Source organism: Panicum virgatum, chromosome 9K (assembly GCF_016808335.1).
Source record: "Panicum virgatum strain AP13 chromosome 9K, P.virgatum_v5, whole genome shotgun sequence".
NCBI classification, from domain to species: Eukaryota; Viridiplantae; Streptophyta; class Magnoliopsida; order Poales; family Poaceae; genus Panicum; species Panicum virgatum.
In genome coordinates this window covers 23,005,475-23,024,510 of record NC_053144.1, presented here as the reverse complement: position 1 = coordinate 23,024,510, position 19,036 = coordinate 23,005,475, and the positions used below count along the sequence as shown (strand labels likewise).

Here is a 19,036-nt window from a genome sequence, read left to right as displayed (position 1 = left end):
CTGGATTCGCGAAATCAGAGAGGGTGCGGCCGGAGATGGCCGGCGCGGCTCCGACAGCTGCCTGTGCTCGGCTCGGACCTCGTCTCGACTCGTCGATCTCCTCTCTCCGGCCCTCGTTCGCCCGATTGAAGCCCATGGTGAGGTTCCCCGCGACCCTCTCATGCTCCCAGCTCCTTTCCCCTTCGTGCCCGGCGCCGCTGCGCCGCCGGCGTGCGCCCGTCACATCCCGCCCCTGCGTGGGCCTACACCACGCCGCCATGCGCGCGCCGACGCCTTGGACGCGGGTAAGGTCCGACGCCCTGCCGGCTAGCCGTGCACCGGCAGGGAACGCCGTGCCGCCGCTGCGCTGGCCATGGCTGTGAAAGGTAGAGGAAGAAAGAAGATGGATCCCGGACTTGTGGGCCCTACATGTCAGGTGCCCAGTCAGCTTGACACGCTGGCAGTTTAACATGGGTAACGGTGATTTGGACCACACATGAACTATTAACAAGTTCAAGGTGCTAGATGTGCATTTTGGAAGTTTGGGAACCCGGATGACACTCGCTGCCAATTTAAGGTCTTGCAGTGCATTTTACTCTATTTTATTTCTTTACTTCTCTTTCTCTTTTTATATACTTCTATCTTTTCTTTTTTAATATACTAGATGAAATAGTAAAATTAATTGGTCATATTTTCAATAATGCTCTATTTAGCTACATAAAATATGTTATACCAATTAAATTAGGCTCTCATCCAATCCAATTTGTTCCTAGTTCGAGAATTAAACTCAAACTCTAGCAATAATTCAACGTAGACTTGTTTCATCTTTTTTTAAAAAAAAACTCAATATCGTATGATAGTTCCAACTCTAGCAATAATTCAATTGCTTCTACATATTTATACATGTAATAATTTAGAATATCATTATCATGTAATTGAGTGCTAAAAAATGGTATGTGATCTATTGTGAATTTGGTTAATCAAGCATAATTTTAGTTTGACTCTGGCCTCCTTGAAAAGATGAATCGATTCGAGTGCTTGTCAAGTATGATCAAACCAATATCAAACTAGAAAAGCGCATAACCTTTTTATCAAAAATTTTGATTTGGTCCAATACGCATCACTGAAGAATGAACCTTAATTTCCCTATAAAAAAAGAATGAACCTTAATCTCGAAGCGTATATAATAATAGGAATCAAACAGCAACACTCTATTGTAACATAGGAACCCAAATACAATTGAACATAAACGGACTCAAATATAATAAGAAATTGAAAACGCACCAAAATCAGTGGCGACCCATGCGGGACCTTTCACCGTGTCACATATTGGCTAGTCCGAATATAACTAGAGAAGAATTTTTATGGCCTAAGATAATCTGTAGACTTTGACGAATGCAGAACAGTTCGTCTTATCATTTCGTGCAGTAGGAAAAAAAAGTAGAAGTGTTATGATCAGCGACTCAGGTTACGTTGAAGGACATCGACCAATATTCTGGTGAGCTGCACCGTAGCTCATCTGGCAAAGGTATTTAGCGCAAAGACGACTCCTCTAGAAACAAAGGAAACATAGAAATGTAATTCTCGAAGCTCTGGTTTGGTTTCAGGCTGACAGTGATACCTGCACGTTGGCAAGAGCGGATAAACTGCAGCGGAGTCTGTTACCAACTAGACTACGTGGGTCACACTCGCAAACTAGACACTGAAACACTGCGCCTATGTAATAAAGATGGAGAGAAACAAGGACCTTTGAATCGCTTAAATCTCCGCAAGAGAACTTTAGCATCGTACTCGTGTTCAAAATAGAACAAATCATATCCTCATCAGACGAATTAGTAAGCCCTACAATACAATAATGTCACAAGCTTGTTTACACTGACCGATGCCGAGACCACTGCTCCCTGCGAGGATCTTCCTTCCCTCTTGTAGTGGTGATGTATCCATGCGCACGCTGCCCTCATCAAATGACACCAGGAGCATCGCAAAAAGAAATAAATCAAGTACAATGGTTTTCCTCACTCGGCTGTATTCGATTCCTCCATTTGGTCATCTCCAGGGAGTCCAAATATCCGTAGGTTGCGGTCCATAGAACCTACGGCAATGTACTTAGCATCGGCTCCGAACTTCACAGATGTTACTTTACCTGTGGAAGGATAAATATCACAACAGAAGGTCATCAGTGTGCTCCAAGTTGAGATGGTAATCAAAGACTGCGACAAAAGAGGGATGTACCTGTTCCTGATAAGTCTGGTAATGTCTTGATAAGATTCCATTCAACCTTGACATTAGCTACTTGGTAAACCCTACAGACAGTCAGAAGGCAGTCTTTCAGTTTACTACCACTAAGGATTGTTCTTATGCATTGCAGAAGCTTTTATACTAGGCATAATACTTAAAACATAATTCGAATATTTGTCAAGTTCTATAGGGAGACCAAAGAGTTCATATTATTTATGCAACAAAAATAATGCAGACACACGTGTTGTCTTGTCTATCAAGTTAACATCAGTACCAGCCAGAAGCCAAGAAACCAACGCATGATTGCATTTAAGTGTACTCGATGGAAGAAACCACAGCATCTCAAGCAGTCTCTCGTGGAATAAGTATGACCTTACTATACAGAACACACCAAAAGCAACTAATTTGAAAGTCGGAACATTTAAACAAGTAACAGGCAGTGTACCAAAACAATATAAAAGAACTCAGTGCGACCACAAGGCCATCGGGGTGTGATTGGTTAGGTGGCTAGGCTAGGTTGTAGCCTGGCTAAGAGTTATGCATGGCCTGCGGGGTGTGATTGGTTAGGTGGCTAGGTTGTAACCTTGTGCAAGCTTTTGAGCCTGTGTTTGGTTGGGTGCACTAGCACTTTTGGCTTGTGTAAGATCTTGATTGGTTACCTGCATTAGGGACTGGGCTGCACAAGAGCGCCTATTCCGATTTGTTTCGATGGCTGCTGTAGCCGGATCAGCCCACCACATGCCCAAGTTCAGTTAGCTTGCCCCCTATCCTTTTCTCCCCCCTTGTCTCCTGTACTGCTACCCCTCGTCTACTCTCCTCTGTCTAGCCCATGATTTTGGCGCGCAGCTCCTCGCCGCGCGGCGGTTCTCCGCTGCCCTAGACCCTTGGTGCTTCTATGAGCCATCAATCCCTTTGCACCAAAGCCCCATTCTTCCGCCACCAAATCACATTGATGAACCATCAATCACTCTGTTGCAGTGGAGAATATCGAGAGGACTAAGAAGGGGTACATAGTAGCAATAAAGGCCATGGTGTGCGGCTCTCAGATCCGCCGGCGACATGCTCCTCGTCTCAGTGCTTGAGCTCCTGGTAGAAGGTACTCAGCCACCAAATCGATGGCATCTCCGCGCGGACGCCGCACCTGCTGCCGCCCGCAGTGCTGGAGCTGCTCACGGTGCTCCCCGAGGAAGCAGGAGCAGCTGCAGCAGCTGACCGCCAAGGGCCAGGCGTGGCTGGGTGTCGGCCGGAGCCACGAGGCTGTCGCCGCGGGGCTACGCGCCATGCTCGACCAGCTCCTGCAGCAGCTCGCCAGCAACACAGAGAACACGCAATCCTGCTGCTTAGAGACCTCGCCGGTGTTTGTAGCCTCCTCCGCGCGTCCCAGGGCCCGGAGCCGTCCTGCAGCGGCGTTGACGCGCAAGGTGGTGCGGCGACAATAGCACGACCTGGGGAGCGGCAGCGGTAACGGCAACCTGACGGGTTTTTTTTTCCCACACAAGGTGGGCTGCAGTGACCAGTGTGGGCCCACCAAACTTGGCCTCGCGGGGCGCTATACAGGCTGCACAGCAGGAGACGAGGCTGATCTGCGTTTCCCACTGTGAAGGCCGGGCCAATTGCACTATGGGAGCCTGGCTAAAGGGGTCTATCCAGCCAACCAAACAAACCGGGCTGCACTATGGAAGCCTGGGTAAGGCCTTATGCAGCCTACCAATCACCCCCCAAGTAACCAGCCTGCAAACTGGAGGTTCGTGTATACCTAAACTAGATTACAAATAGGAATCCCCAAATAACATTGCCAGGAAATTCATGAACTCTCAAATGCCAGTAGTCACAAATAGGAATCAAGTTACTGGAACGTACTGTAGAGGAGAATAATAGTTGTATCCCTCCGAACCCTAGAAGGGTGGGATATATAGGTCCTATACATGGGCCTCTATACACGGGCTCACATATACACCAACACCCCACCCCCCACCCCCCGCAGTCTGAACTACCGGCGCAGCAGTATTCAAGACTGGACAACAAGAAAGCCAAAACCACCCCCCCCCCAGCCTAAACTACCAGCGCAGCGGTGTTCAAGACTGGACAAGAAGAGAGTATAAAGGGCAAATACCCCCGCAACCACAACTAGCCACCTGCTACGTTGAGGCTGGAGGAGGGTAGTCCCTTGGTGAAGATGTCGGCAAACTGGGAGGTAGTCGGGACATGGAGTACCCGAACATCGCCGATGGCGACCCTGTCGCGCACGAAGTGTAGGTCGATCTCCACATGCTTCGTCCGCTGATGCTGGACGGGGTTGGTGGAGAGATACACAGCGCTGATGTTGTCGCAGTAGACGAGTGTGCTCTTGGCGAGCGGGCTGTGGAGCTCCGCCAAAAGCTGTCGTAGCAAGGACGCCTCCGCCACACCATTAGCGACAGCCCGGTACTCCGCCTCAGCACTGGAACGGGAGACAACCGGCTGCCGCTTGGACGACCAGGAGACCAGGTTGCCGCCCAGGAAGACGGCGTAGCCGGAAGTGGAGCGACAAGTATCCGGGCAGCCAGCCCAATCAGTGTCGGTGTAGACCACCAGCTCAGCAGAGGACGAGCGGTGAAGCACCAGGCCGAGGTCCACAGTGCCACGGACGTAGAGGAGACGCTTCAGCGCAGCAAGGTGTGACTCCCGAGGATCATGCATATGGAGACAGACCTGCTGAACAGCGTAGGTGAGGTCCGGCCTGGTGAAGGTGAGGTACTGCAAAGCGCCGGCCAGACTCCGGTAGGCAGTACGATCAGCCACCGGATCACCCAGATCAGCAGACAGCTTCGCCTGAGTGTCGACAGGAGTGAGCAGGGCTTGCAATCAATCATCCCAGCCCGCTCCAGAATATCGAGGGCGTACTGCCGCTGGTGAAGGAGAAGACCAGACGGGCGAGGCTCAACAATGACGCCCAAGAAGTGGTGGAGCTGACCCAGATCCTTCATAGCAAACTCCTGCTGCAGAGAGGAGATGACACTCTGAAGCAACTACTGACTGGAGGCTGTGAGCACAATGTCATCGACATAGAGCAGCAGATATGCAGTCTCCTCTCCACGGCGGTAGATGAAGAGAGACGTGTCAGACTTGGCCTCGGTGAACCCCAATGTCAGCAAGAACATGGCGAACCGAGAGTACCAACCCCGAGGAACCTGCTTCAGACCATAGAGAGACTTGTTGAGCCGGCAGACCACATCCGGACGACTTGAGTCCACAAATCCCGCTGGCTAAGAGCAGTAGACAATCTCTGAAAGAGAGAAACACATTCTTCACGTCCAGCTGGTGCACAGACCAAGAACGCGAGAGCGCAAGCGAGAGGACCGTGCGCACAATAGCAGGCTTCACCACTGGACTGAAGATCTCATCATGTCCACACCAGGCCACTGAGTGAACCCCCGGAGAACCCGGCGAGCCTTGTAGCATTCTAGTGTACCATCAGCCCGACGGTTATGCGTCCAGATCCACTTGCCAATCACCACATTGCAACCAGACGGACGCGGCACGAGGTCCCACGTCTGCTTGGCAAGAAGAGCGGCGTACTCCTCTTCCATCGCGCGACGCCAGTGAGGATCCGCCAAAGCGTTGCGGACAGAGGAGGGTACCGGAGAGACCCGCGGCTCTCCCTCGGTGGTGGAGAGAGTCGCGGCCTGAGACGCCATCCGCCGAGTCACCATGGGATAGATATGCCGAGGATCCCGATGGACGACTGGCGGGTGGTACACCTCCGGCTCGACTCGAGAGCGAGTCGGCAGAGCCGAAGGCGGCAGCGGCTCCGGTGTGGATGGCGGCGGCGACGACTTCGGTGTAGGCGTCGGAGGAGCCTCCGGAGCCAGAGTCGGTGCCGGTGCCGGCGCTGAACGACGCCGGTACACCTGCACCGGCTGAGCGTACCACGGCGGCGCCAGAGTCAGCGCCGGACGACGCCGGTACACCTGCACCGGCTGAGCGTACCGCGCAGGTGCAGGGGGAGGTATCGGGGCCGCGCGTGGCGCAGCAGGAGACACCGGGTCCGCGCGCGGCACGACCAGAGGTCCGGAGGCCGCGCGTGGCACGACTGCGGGCACCGGGCCACACGTGGCGCAGCAGGGATCAACGGAAGCAGCGCCGGTGTGCCGGGAAAACCTTCAGGGAAAGGACGTACAGGAAAAGGTGGCAGAACCACCGGGTCAGTCGGAAACAGAGACTCCAGCTCGGGGTCAGGAGAAGGTGTGGAGGAGGTGGAGTAGGGGAAATCCGACTCGTCAAAGACGACGTGTCGGGAGATCAGGACGCGGCGAGAGGTGAGGTCAAAGCATCGGTACCCCTTGTGGTCAGGGGAGTAACTAAGGAACACACAACGAGTCGAGCGGGACGCCAGCTTGTGAGGAGCAGTGGCGGAGGTGTTAGGGTAACACGCACACCCGAAGACCCGAAGGTGGTCGTAGCGATGAGGGGTACCGAAAAGAGCGTGGTGTGGAGTGGGAGCAAGAAAAGCAGTGGACGGAAGACGGTTGAACAAGTAGGTGGCGGTGTGGAGGCTCTCAGCCCAGAAGCGCGGGGGCAGAGAGGCCTGGATCAGAAGGGTGCGCACGACGTCGTTCGTCGTGCGAATCATCCACTCAGCCTTGCCTTTCTGAGGAGAGGTATACGGACAAGATATACGCAGTTGAACACCCCGAGAGAGGAAGAAAGAACGGGAGGTGGAGTTGTCGAACTCCCGCCCGTTGTCACACTAGACGGCCTTAACAGTGAGGCTGAACTGAGTGGACACCCAGGCAAAGAAGTGAAGGAGGGTGGGGAAGGTCTCAGACTTGGCGCGCAAAGGAAACGTCCAAGAGTAGTGCGAGAAGTCATCGACCACCACCAGATAGTACTTATAACCAGAAAGGCTAAGTACAGAAGAGGTCCACAGGTCACAGTGAACAAGATCAAATGTATGTGTCGCCTGCGAAGAAGAAAAATGGAGCCGAACATGACGACCGAGCTGGCACGCATGGCTAAGGAGCACAGCGGGAGCCCTAGTACCAGAAACATCGGCATTACGACTGAGCTGAGCCAGAACGTCGCGGCCAGGGTGACCAAGACGGCGGTGCCAGGTGGTGGAAGACAGCGTCGCGGCAAAAGCGGCAGACCAAGACGGCCAGGGCGAAGAAGAAGGCGAGAGTGGTGCAGCGGAAGAAGGAAGGCGAAGGGTGTAAAGGGGCCTCGTACTGTCACACCGAAGTAGCGGACGCCGGGAGGCCGAATGCTTTACAGTGAGGCCAGAAGAATCAAACTCGATGGAACAAGAATTGTCAACTGTAAACTGACGAATGGAAAAAAGGTTATGAACCATCTGAGGAGCAACAAGGACATTGGGAAGACGAAAGGAGGCAGGAGCAGAACCCACGGCGGTGAAAAAAAGGCAAGACCCGTCACCAACCATGATGGAAGAAAGACAAGAGGGGTGTGGGGGTCGGACAGAAGAGATGATACCGGCATGTGGGGTGGTGTGGAAGGAGGCGCCGCTGGTAGCGCCGCCAGCACCACCACCACGTCCACCCCGACGACGACGCCCGCGGCCTCCCCCACTCCCGGTCTGGCCGGTGAGAGGAGCACCAAGGAGGGGGTCGGTCCGGAATCCAGATCCAGAGGGCGGAGCCTGGTGGGTCTTGACGGCGAGGAGGGCCGCGGCGAGAGCAGCTTCGGCCGTAGCAGAAACGGCGGTGGCGGCGAACGGCGCGTCCGCGGGGGGCATCCCGAACGCTGGCCACGCGGCGGCGAGGGAGGCAATGGCACACGCGGGGCCCGTGGGCGCGACGGCCTGCGCGGCGTGCGCGACGGCGAGGGAAGCGGCGGCCCACACGGCCTGCGCGACGGCGGCCTGCGCGGCGCGCGCGGCGGGCGCGACAGCCTGCGCGGTTAGGGCGGCGCCAGCGCCCTGGGGCGGCCATGCGCACGCGCCAGGGGCGTCCGTGGCAGTCGCAGCGGTGGCAGCGGCTTGGAAGGGCCACGCGCGCACAGAGGCCGGAGCCAGAGGAGGGAGGGCCGCGCCAGCCGCGCCCGCGTGGGCAGCAGCGGCAGTGGTTGCGCCGGCCGTGGGAGCAGCAAAGGCGGCGGCGGCGGCGGCAGGGGGCGGCGGCAGCTGGGCCGACCCAGGGTGGGCGCGTGCGGCCCAGCCCCTTCCGCGCCCCCGAGCTCGTCCGTAGCGACAACCCCTACGGCCCCACCCACACCACCGGCCACGGCGCGCGCGGCAGCCGCGGCGGCTGCGGCAGCCGGGTCTGGCAGGAGAGCGAGGGCAGCGGCCGGATACCAGGTGAGGGCCGGAGCAGGGGAGGCGGTGGCAGCAGGGTCCGGGACCCCTGCGCCCGCTACGCCCCCCGCGCGCGCGCCAGGAGCGGTGGCGGCAGCGGCAGGGGCCCGAGGGCGGCCGCGCCCCGACGGCCCCCGATAGCGGCAAGAGCAGCGGCTGTGGAGCCGGCGGCGGCGGCGGCTTATCGAAACAGAGAGGCCGCAGATCCAGCGCCGTGATGCCAGGCGCGCGAAGCAGAGGAAAGGGCGCCGCCGGCAGTAGAGGAAGGTGCGCCGCCTGCAGCAGAGGAGAGTGGAGGGAAGGTGGAGAGGGGAGGTGGCGGCAGCGGCTGGCCAGCCATGGCGGCGGCGGCGGCTCAAGAGAGGAGAGAGGAAGAGAAAGGCTAAGCTGATACCATGTAGGAGAGAATAATGGTTGTATCCCTCCAAACCCTAGAAGGGTGGGATATATAGGTCCTATACATGGGGCCTCTAGATGGGCCTCTATACACAGGCTCACATATACACCAACACGTACCTTATATCTGAACCACCAAGTGCAAGATAGTTTCCGGTAAAATCGAATTCCACTGCAGGACAAAAGAGTGATATATCATATGATTAAGCACATTTTAGAGAGAGAAAAATCTACTTAAAAAGAACAAATAAATACCACAGAAATAGGCACATTCTGAATTCCACAAAGGACGGTACAATATCGAGGTGACAAGGTAACATGTCGATAGTGAATTTCATGATTCAGATGACCTTGTTCAATTGAACTATAAAGATGCAAGCATGCGCACCATTGTGGTTGTTCACAACCTACTTACCAGCATTGGTCGGTGTGTCTGAATCATAAGGAGATAAGGTCCTAAAATTTCTTAATTTCCGGAGATCCCAAAGCTTGACACCATCGTGAGCAGCGGTCTGCAATGTGATGGGAGAATATCAGACACCAAATAAATTCAAAATTGTGTGCACTGCATTTATGGAAAAGTACTTACTGCTAGGAAGTAACCATTTTCAGAGAAGGACATAGCAGTGACTGGTCCAACATGCCCCTCGAACGTTGCAGCCTTTGACTACAGACAGAATATTCATTATCAGGCGTGTTTCAAGAGCATGGTCACCTAAAAATATTCTTGAATAAAGTGACGCCTAATACCAAATCATACCTGAGTCTTCACATCCCAAATTTTAACAACACCATCAGTGGTTCCAGTTCCAAGGATAAGACCATCCGGATGGAACGATGCAGAAGTATATCCCTCTTGTCCTGAAGCCTCGCCAACCTGATGAAATAATCACGCATATTTATTTGCATATTCATGTGCAGTAAGAATATGTGCAAGTGCTGTGTTCATGTGCATAGAGGGAGGAGGTGACCTGTGTGAGGCAAGATCCTGTCGAAATATCATAGAAGCACCAGGAGTTATCCTTGGAAGCAGTCACGAAATACTTTTGAGTTGCATGGACTGTAACAGCTTCAACCTACGAGAATACAAAAAGAAACAATAGGTTTTTTTAATAACAAAATTTCTAAAAAAATAAACAGGAATTATTGAAGTACCACTACAATTCCTGCAAACTAAAAAGGTGCCAAGCACTGTTATGGTATAGAAGTGAACAAAGACAGGGAGCATTTCACATTTCTGTAATTAATAGCATTGATAAATTAGCTAAAACAGTTCAGAGTGCAAAAATCAAGAAAACTTGATTGAAAAGAGTCATATTTCCTATGACTTTGTGAGACAAACATATGATATATATCCATCAAAAAATATTTTGCAAATTATAATTTATCGTACAAATTTCCCCTTTATTCTTACCTCAAACCATGAAGTCTTTCAACCAGATCTTCATAGTAATAATTGCAAATTTGTAAGCCAAGCCAAATTTACAGCAATGGCAATCTGAATGCAAAGAAAGGAATATAGATCTACGCATGGAGCATATTAACCGCTGTCTGAAGAAACTAGTCTTCAGAAGACGGGAAAATTGTGGAATAATGCAAGTGCCATTAGAGAAACCATAGAACCTAAATAGCATATCGATGGTGTCTGAAGAAGCTATTCTTCCAACCTAAATAGCATATCGATGGTGGAATTAACAATGCAAGAACCATTACAGAAACCAGACAACCTAAATACTAACCTCAGCAGTATGATCTTTCAATGTATGGATGCAGTTATAGTTCCCATTCTCGCTCTCTCGCCAAATGCGTACAGTCTGCAACATTTGAGAATAAGTCAGTAATCCAATATTACTATGACCTATTACTTCTGCAGTTAGTTAAAACCCATAATAAATGGAAATTACCTTATCTGCAGACCCAGTTACAAAGAGTTCATCACGTGGAACAAACTTCAAAGTGGTTATCTGTGTGATGGAATATAGCATTATAATGAGCTTAGAAAGATACTTGGGGAAAACTGTAGAGGATACAGTAAAATTTAAAAGCATACGGTAAAGGACCTTCTTTGAGTGACCAGTAAGCGTGCACAAGATTTGACCAGACGGTCGATCAAACAGTACTGCATTTGTATCAATACCCCCAGTTGCAACAATGTCCTGTGAATCCATCATAAGAATAAAGTAACTGAACAAAATTCTCCGCCGATATAACTAATCTAAAGTTGAAATAAGCAAACCTCCAATTAAATATAAAGGTACATCGATAATATCATGATGATAACTGAAACTAGTGAACATAACAGAGTATAACTCAATATTTTCACAGAAGGCTCTTGCCTCAAGAACAAAACACTGGGTTTCCTGTTCACTGATAATACCACATCAAGGCAAAGTACACTCCAAACATTTTGATACAAGGGGAATGTGCAAGAAAATGACAAGAGGCGTCATGGGATGCCCCCTATTGGTGATTGTTTACAAAAAGTGCCACAAACTAACCTCTATGTCCAGTAACAACACTGTGTGATTCGATATGCTAAGCAATAACAATATCCGAACAAGGCACAGTAACAAACTAACCTTTGAAGGATGAATGTCCATGGACAAAATGCCTGGTTTGTTTGTCTTATGAAGGGGATGACTGCTGATCTGAGTATAACTCTCAAGTGCATCGATCGGCGCCAGAGTTGGCGGGACCTAAAAAAATAGAAAGAATTCGTTACTAACTGAAAAAAAATGCAAATAAAGCTTAACCTACCACGTAAGGGTATGAAACAAGCTCCTTAACAATGTATCATATTTTAAAAACTTGCAGCAAGCTCATGAAAATGGTATATCTGGAGTAGTTTTTTTTTTGATAAAGTATAACTATCATAATGAATGGTTTTGACCCTGTTATACTTTTAACACTCATAAGGAGCACAATGTATACCTGTCTTTTCTTACGCTGTGCGGAAAGCATGGTATTGCATTCTGTAAGTTCTTCGATCATGACAGGGTTGATACCAGGACGAATCTTCTTGCCATCAGGGCCAATTTCATCTTCCATTGCTGTATCAAATAAAGATGAATTATTTTACCCAAAACTTGAATGATCAATTTATAGGGAGAATCTGAACTTGTAGATACAGTTGTGCTCATGGCAGCGAATTCCAGCTATGACATGAGGTTAAGTTAGTAAAGATCACATTGAACAGCTGATACCTCTTTTTCCGTTGGAAACTACAGTTGCAGGAGCAGCTCCTGCAAGTGATGCAGGAATCTGTCTCTCAGCTTGGGCCAAAAGTGTTCTTGCCTCATCTCTTTCCTTCTTTAATCTGGCTATAACACGGCAGGCAGCATCATGCTGGAAGGGACAAAAAAAGCAAGTACACAGATCAGTTACCAGATAATGTTCTTTATTTCTTTTCGAAAAAAACAAATATAACAAAACCATTTAGTTGAGAACGACTTCAATACAGCAGAAAATTCTAGAGGTAATAAGAACGTGAGCATACAGAGTTTTCTATCAAAAATTGAAGAAACTAAGGTAGATATAGTTCTTTACCAAAAGAACTCAGTAGTTGAGACTTGCTGACCACTAGACATGAATCTTTAAAAATGAATTAGCAGTTTACACTAATAATATTTAGGGTTCTAAGTACTTCAGGTCCCTCCTAGTTGCTAAGCATTAATCCATTTGTATATTTTATCATGCAAACGGAAACGAAAATAGAATTCCTTATCAATAGTTCAGCATACAGGAACATAATCAACAGACCAATTTAAATACCAGAAATAAATGCCCAGCATCATTAAGTCAACAACCATTAAAACATGCACTGCTGCAGTAAACAATAAAATTTTTGGCAGTCAAGCCTATTTTTCAGCACTGAAATGCAAGACCTATGTTCCTCTTAAGGTCAACCAGCAAGAAAACCTACAAGAATAACAAATGCGGACACTCCCGCCAGTCACAAATAAGAAAAATGTCTAGGGTTGTTAGTAATCAAACCATGTAAACCTTTTTGCATATTGCGACTGAATTTTGAAACACATGAGTATATTTCCAGCAAAAAAGTATTTTCATTATATTATAAGTTCACTATAACCTCAGCATATTTAAAAAACACATTTAGAACAAACTACTAGTCAGAGTAAGCTTTGGGCTTGTGGCAACATGCAAAACTACACTTTTTCATTATATCAAAATGTAGATCGTAATTCGGGATCGCCAATCTTGTTTCGAAAAAGTCATCTTAAAACAAAGGTTACATGTCAAAAAAAAGAGTTATAATTATAAGCCATTAAAGATGAATGGAGCGAGCAACATAGTTCAGCTACTGAATGTTTTGGCATCCTAGCACAAGTATGGAGATGAAAACTCAGTCTCCTCAATTGAAATGGTAAGTTCAACATGAATCTACCATGCTGCAACTACAAAGGCACAAAGCTATGGAGAAGCTCCAATAAAGCCAAACAAACCCTTGATCAACCAAAGTAACAGACGTATGCTATGCGAAAAACAAACATTGATATATTGCTTCAAGCAAACTATAACACATTCCATAAACAGGACATGGAGAAAATGCATAGGTAAAAGAAGGACCTGATAGAGTGCATGACTAAGTTCTTGTCTTGCTGTGTGAAGCTGCTGCTCCAAAGCAAAATTAGAAAGCATGAGAGCATCCCACTCCTGCAAAGTTCAAGAAAAACAAGTCCTGCTTAGTGCTAGATAGGATCATGATTCAAAAATTTTGGAAAGGACTGTAATATATGTATCGCATAAAGATATTAAATTTCCATGATGATTAAAGATAGTAAAGAACCAAACGATTTCTAGGTTAATTCATAAGAAAGGGTCAACTGCCATATTCACTTTCAAATAGAACACTTGGAGCAGCCAACGGTGGAAATATAGATGGCAGCGGGGCGGGTTCGGGGCGGGTATCCGCGGGTTTCGGGTTTGCGGGTTTCGGGTTCGATTTCTAGATTAGACCCGCGGATTTGCGGGTTCGGGTACCCGAAATATTTCAGGTTCGGGGCGGATCTCTAAATTAATCCGCGGAGCTCCATTGGGCCCCGAAATCTTCAGCCCACTTAAAGCCCATCTAGCAACCCTAGCAATATATACCTGGAAGGAATCTTATCCTCACCCCATCCTGCCTCCAGCCCACCCCCACCGCCCCCCCATCCCCTGCACTACGTCGTGCCCCCCGATCCCCTGCGCTGCATCGCCCCTCCGAGGCCGGAGGCCGCTATCCCCTGCGCTGCATCGCCCCTCCGAGGCCGGAGGCCGCGATCCCCTGGGATGCACCGCCCCTCCGAGGCCGGAGGCCCCGATCCCCTTCGCTCCGCCGGCTATCCCCCTCCCCTCCACCGATCCCCTGCGCTGCGGTGGCCGGATCCGCACCACTTCGCGACCGCGAGCGGCGAGCCCCAGCGGCCAGCACCCCGCGAGGCCCCGAGCCGGCGAGCCCCAGCTCCCCCGCACGGGCTTGTGGAGACGGACTGGCAGAGCCGCGGACTCGCGGAGGGTGGAGGCGCGCGACGTCCGAACGGGGGAGCGGGCCGCTCGCACCCTCGGCCCCTCGCAAGCTCCCACCGCCGCATCGGCGTCTGGAGGGCGGATGGCCGCCCGCGCCCTGCACAGCGCCCGGCCGGCCGCACGGCCTCGCTGGACAGGACTCCGCGACCTCGCTAGACAGGACTTGGAAATATTGTTGCTGATTTGTAAAAAAAATTCGGGTTTCGGATTATCCGTCGGGTTTCAGGTATCCGCGGGTTTCGGTTTTGGGCATGAATTTGCACCCGAATTGGAGTTCGGGTCGGGTTCTAGTTTTAAGTTCGGGTTTCAGTTTTGGGTGCCCAGTCACTCCACCCGAACCGAACCCAACCCGTTGCCATCCTTAGGTGGAAACCACACTTGAGATGAAAGGTCCTTAAATCGCCTTAGGTGTAAGGCGCAAAAAACACATGCCTGAGCAATAGCATGGACAAGTATTAAAAATGTTTCACCAGCATGTAGTGTTTGAATTCAATCCATAACCTTGAGCAATATTTGACTGATCACAAATCAGCATATATTAACATGTAGAATTGCCTCCTATCCGAGAATTATGGATCGGTAGCATGCATTTTGTTTAGAAAACAGCTTTCTGGTAGGAGGTAGATGAAAATAAAGCTTCTGTAACATGCTGTTGCTACTAACTACACAATAGAAGAGGGTAAAGCTCTGCAGAATTTAATAGTAGTACGGACACACATGGATGCAATGGGATAGAGCTGTCTGATCTGTCCATCCATAACATAAATAGTAGGGTCTTAAATAGCCGGTTATTGATTATGTACATCCTCTATAGCTATCTATAGCTGTGTGATACATGCTGCAATAAGTGGTACAGTCTATTCTGGTACAACACTGCAAGGCCGCTATAAACACTGTTTAAAACCTCGATAAAAAGGATAGAAGAGGCCTGACGTGCAGGTTTAAAAGGCACGTATAGTTAATAGCAACAGCATACAGGCACGATAAGTTAAAACTGCACAGGTTGTCAGAGGAGAGAAAGGTAAGCGCTTTGCATCCTGCCACTTTGTGCTTAAGCCCAAAAGGGTGCGAGCAAATGCGCTGGGCCTGGAGGGGGTTCAGGCGTTCATGTTGCGTTGTACCCAGACACACTTTTTTTTTTTGCATTACAGGATACAAATGCTAACAAAAAGAATCAAAGGAATGTCAACAACAGCTTAGAATCAGTTTTTAGATATGCTAAGATATGCATGGTAGAAATAACTGGCGAAGGTTTGAACCCCTTACGTTTTGAAATATCCCAAGAAGTCCTGGAATGCTTGCAGACTGCAAAGGCCTCGGCTTCACAACCTGCGAAGGATAGAGTTCTTCAAGAGTTTTGGCATGTTGGGAGCAGTAATAAAATATTTCAGGTTTGCATGAGACTGTCAAGAGTCATTAACCTAATGAGTGATAAGACAACTGTTGTAGTCCTAATAGTCCTAAAATAAATACATCAATCAGAATGCAAAAGTTTATAAATTCAGTCCTCAAAATTTCAGAGTAGCAATCATTTAATGTTTCAAAGGTGCAGACAAAAGAATCAATCAAATTTTCACAGAATTCGTAAGCTTGATTTTTTAGAAATTATTTTTGCATTGCAAGTAGCAGAAGAACTACAACTTAAGCATAGGTATGTTCCTTTGCAGTTATCAGATACAGTGTTCTAACAGCAAAGTGCAAAAAGAAAACATTAAACAACACAATATGGATCTAGGATTGACCATGTATATCTATATCTATATCTATATCTACATCTATACCTATACCTATTCCTAAAGCGAGTAAGGTTTCCACCCAAATTTTTGGTTTGGTCCGGCTGTGTTATTGACAGGTGGACCTTAGTCCATCCCGTATGCAAGTCTGACCAACCCCCTCCGTCCACAACTTGATCACGTAGATCCCTACAAATTAACACACAGGCACCAGTATGTATCCGATACTTATACCAACTTTGTCCGTAGCAACGCACAGGCATAATTGCCTAGTAATTTCCTATGACAGTAAACTAAAACCCTAGAATAAATTTTTGTCCACTGGTATCTGGGCCGCTAAAGTGAACACATCACCCGACCAAGGAAAACATCAATAGATAAAAGGTTATGCAGCGGCTACAAACCGATCCCAAACATCACAATCTTTTGTGATTGATTTCTTTTGATCTCAGATGTATGGTTCATAGGCTTTACCTACTTAAGTAGTGGAAGTTATGCTAACAATGTGCTACCTGTTGTTAGTTTGTTACTTCACAATGATCTTATGGCGTAATTTGGTTTCTTCATATGATGCCAGGGATCCCCTACCTGCCTTGCTCAAAAATATCTCAATCAAGCAACCTTACGAGACATAAATTGGCTCATGTGATACTCTACAGTCCACACGTATGCTAGTGCTACTGGAAAATGTTGTTTCAACAACTTGTTAGCATACCATCGAAGCCTTACCTTGTTGGTCTTGACCGGCACGATATCGTCCATGGTGAGCTCCTCCTTGGTGACCGGACACTTGCCATGGTCCTGCAACATCGCCGCCGCCGCATGAACTTAGCAGAAACAATTTTTTCCCGAATAAAAAAATTGCAGCGCGAGATCTGGGACGGAGCTACCGACCTCAATGTAGCGCTCGATGAGCCGCCGCTCGAAGAGGAGCCCCGACTTCTTGGACACCACCGGCTCGGCCGGCACCTCGCCGGAGACTGCGGAGAAGCGACACGGGACGATTTAGCTCACGAGGCGACGGATCAGGCAAGCTAGGGTTACGGGGCGGAGATGCGGGAGGCAGAGAGGGGAGGGCGTTTACTCGGGCAGATCATGGCAGCCGAGGACGGCGGCGCGTGGAGAGGCGCAGCGCCGCGCGAGAGCGCCCCGGACGGCGAGCCCCTCGGCGGAAGCGGGCGGTGGCGCCGGCGGCGGGACGGGAGGAGCAGGCGGCGGCGCGGACCGAGGTTTTTGCCGCTAGGGTTCTAATTCGAGTGGAGTGGGAAATTTTGTCATCCTGGGTTCCTTTTTCATTTTAGTCCTCAGTTGGCGCCGGGTGGGGGCGCGAAATTGCTGGAAGCGCTCTGAACTTCTAGAAAATTACAGGAATGCCCTTGAGAATTTCACGGTGCGTCGGTGCTTTTTTTTGAGCGGGCTTCTTATACATAAGTCATCCATCTTTAAAGCCTAATAAAACTTATTATCCTACTGCAAGTATATTCGACATTTTGATATGATTAATTTAACACTTTATTAAATTGGTTCAACATTTGACTATCAAAATGTTGAAATTGTACGGATAAAATATTGAAACTAGAAGCACAAAATATTAAATGTTGAATTCGAAATGTCGAACGGCGACCATCACATAGCTTCTTCACCGCGCGGCGGCGCCGGCGCCTCGAGCGATGGCAAGGCGGCGGCGCAGCACGCAGCGGGGGCGGCGCAGAGGCAGGCTGTTGTTGTTTGCACGAATCTCAAACAATAAAAAATGATTAGAAAAAAAATTCCGGAAGATATATAATATAGGTTCCACGTTTTTGAGCGGCACACGACCCGACGGGCATGACTGGACATTTCTGTTGGGCTTAGTAGGCCTTATCCTCGCTCTCTCTCTCTTTAGTCTTTACTGCTTGCTGGCCCGTTCAAACGGCGCCACCGGCCGTCCCCATCGCCGCGGCAGCAGCATCCATCATCGTTCATCGGCGTCGTCGTTCTCGCCGCCGCCGCCGGACCGGATCCTGTGTGTATGCAGCGGCACGGTCGCGCCGCGGTTGGCAGCATCATCACTCATCGTGACCGAAAGGGCAGGGGCGAACCACGAAGATGCCACGCCACCCACCAGCATCTACAATCTAAAATATATTCTAGCGTGCTTCTGCTTCCATGCTCGCGCATCGCATGGAATGTGAACAGCAAACACCTGCATGTACCTACGGCCACACGCCTTGACGGCTACTCTCCCTGGTTAATCGTGTGATTCTGTCGGGGAGGCCGATAGAGTTTGGGAGCTCCGGGGATGCTAACAACAGCATAATTTATCGTTATCCGCACTACAGGGAGGAGGATGCGTGTGTGTATATATATTTGTCCTTATCCGGCCAAATTTACGAAGCCAGTCGCAGTGGGAGTGTCATCAATACAGTTATCAAGATTGAAAATTTGAGAACTGTGCCAGTCGACACTACTACACAAAGCCTTTTCTGAGGCGGGTAAAAAGCCTTTTCCGAGGCGGGCAGCGAAAACACCTCGGAGCTTCCGTCACAGTTAATGAAACATTAACTGAGACAGTTTTCTGCCCGTCTCGGTTAATCAAATAAAAAGATTAAAAAAAAGAAAACCCCATGATGAGCCCGCCGAGCCCATCACAGGCCCGCCGGGCCCATCTGAACGGGGCAGCTCGCCGCCGCGGCGTTTGGGAGCGCCGCCGGACTGCTCGCCTGCGCCGCTCGGGGGCCCCACCGCAGCGCCGCCCGTGCCCCAATCGCCCGCCGCACGGGCCTCCGCTGCTGTGCTGCCCGCTTAGAGCCGCCGCCGCCGCCGCGCCCCGGCTGTCGCGCCCCGGCCACCAGATCCGCCCCGCTGCCGAGGAGGCCCCGCGCCGCCGGAT

The 19,036-nt window shown here is 49.8% G+C and overlaps 1 protein-coding gene across 1 annotated transcript; it reads right to left on the bottom strand.

Moving 5' to 3' along the window:
• Positions 1-1,711: 1,711 nt before the first annotated feature.
• Positions 1,712-17,441, bottom strand: LOC120650834 (pre-mRNA-processing factor 19). The gene is made up of 18 exons (XM_039928122.1): positions 17,249-17,441; positions 17,059-17,144; positions 16,894-16,965; positions 15,698-15,760; positions 13,493-13,579; positions 12,109-12,250; positions 11,837-11,955; positions 11,485-11,601; positions 10,966-11,061; positions 10,810-10,869; positions 10,645-10,719; positions 9,877-9,981; positions 9,666-9,782; positions 9,495-9,572; positions 9,321-9,417; positions 9,026-9,077; positions 2,212-2,282; positions 1,712-2,122 (listed from the first exon to the last, which is right to left on the bottom strand). The coding sequence occupies exons 1-18, from the start codon at positions 17,259-17,261 to the stop codon at positions 1,995-1,997; spliced, it is 1,578 nt and encodes a 525-aa protein (XP_039784056.1). The 5' UTR covers positions 17,262-17,441; the 3' UTR covers positions 1,712-1,994.
• Between the last annotated feature and the right edge of the window lie 1,595 nt (positions 17,442-19,036).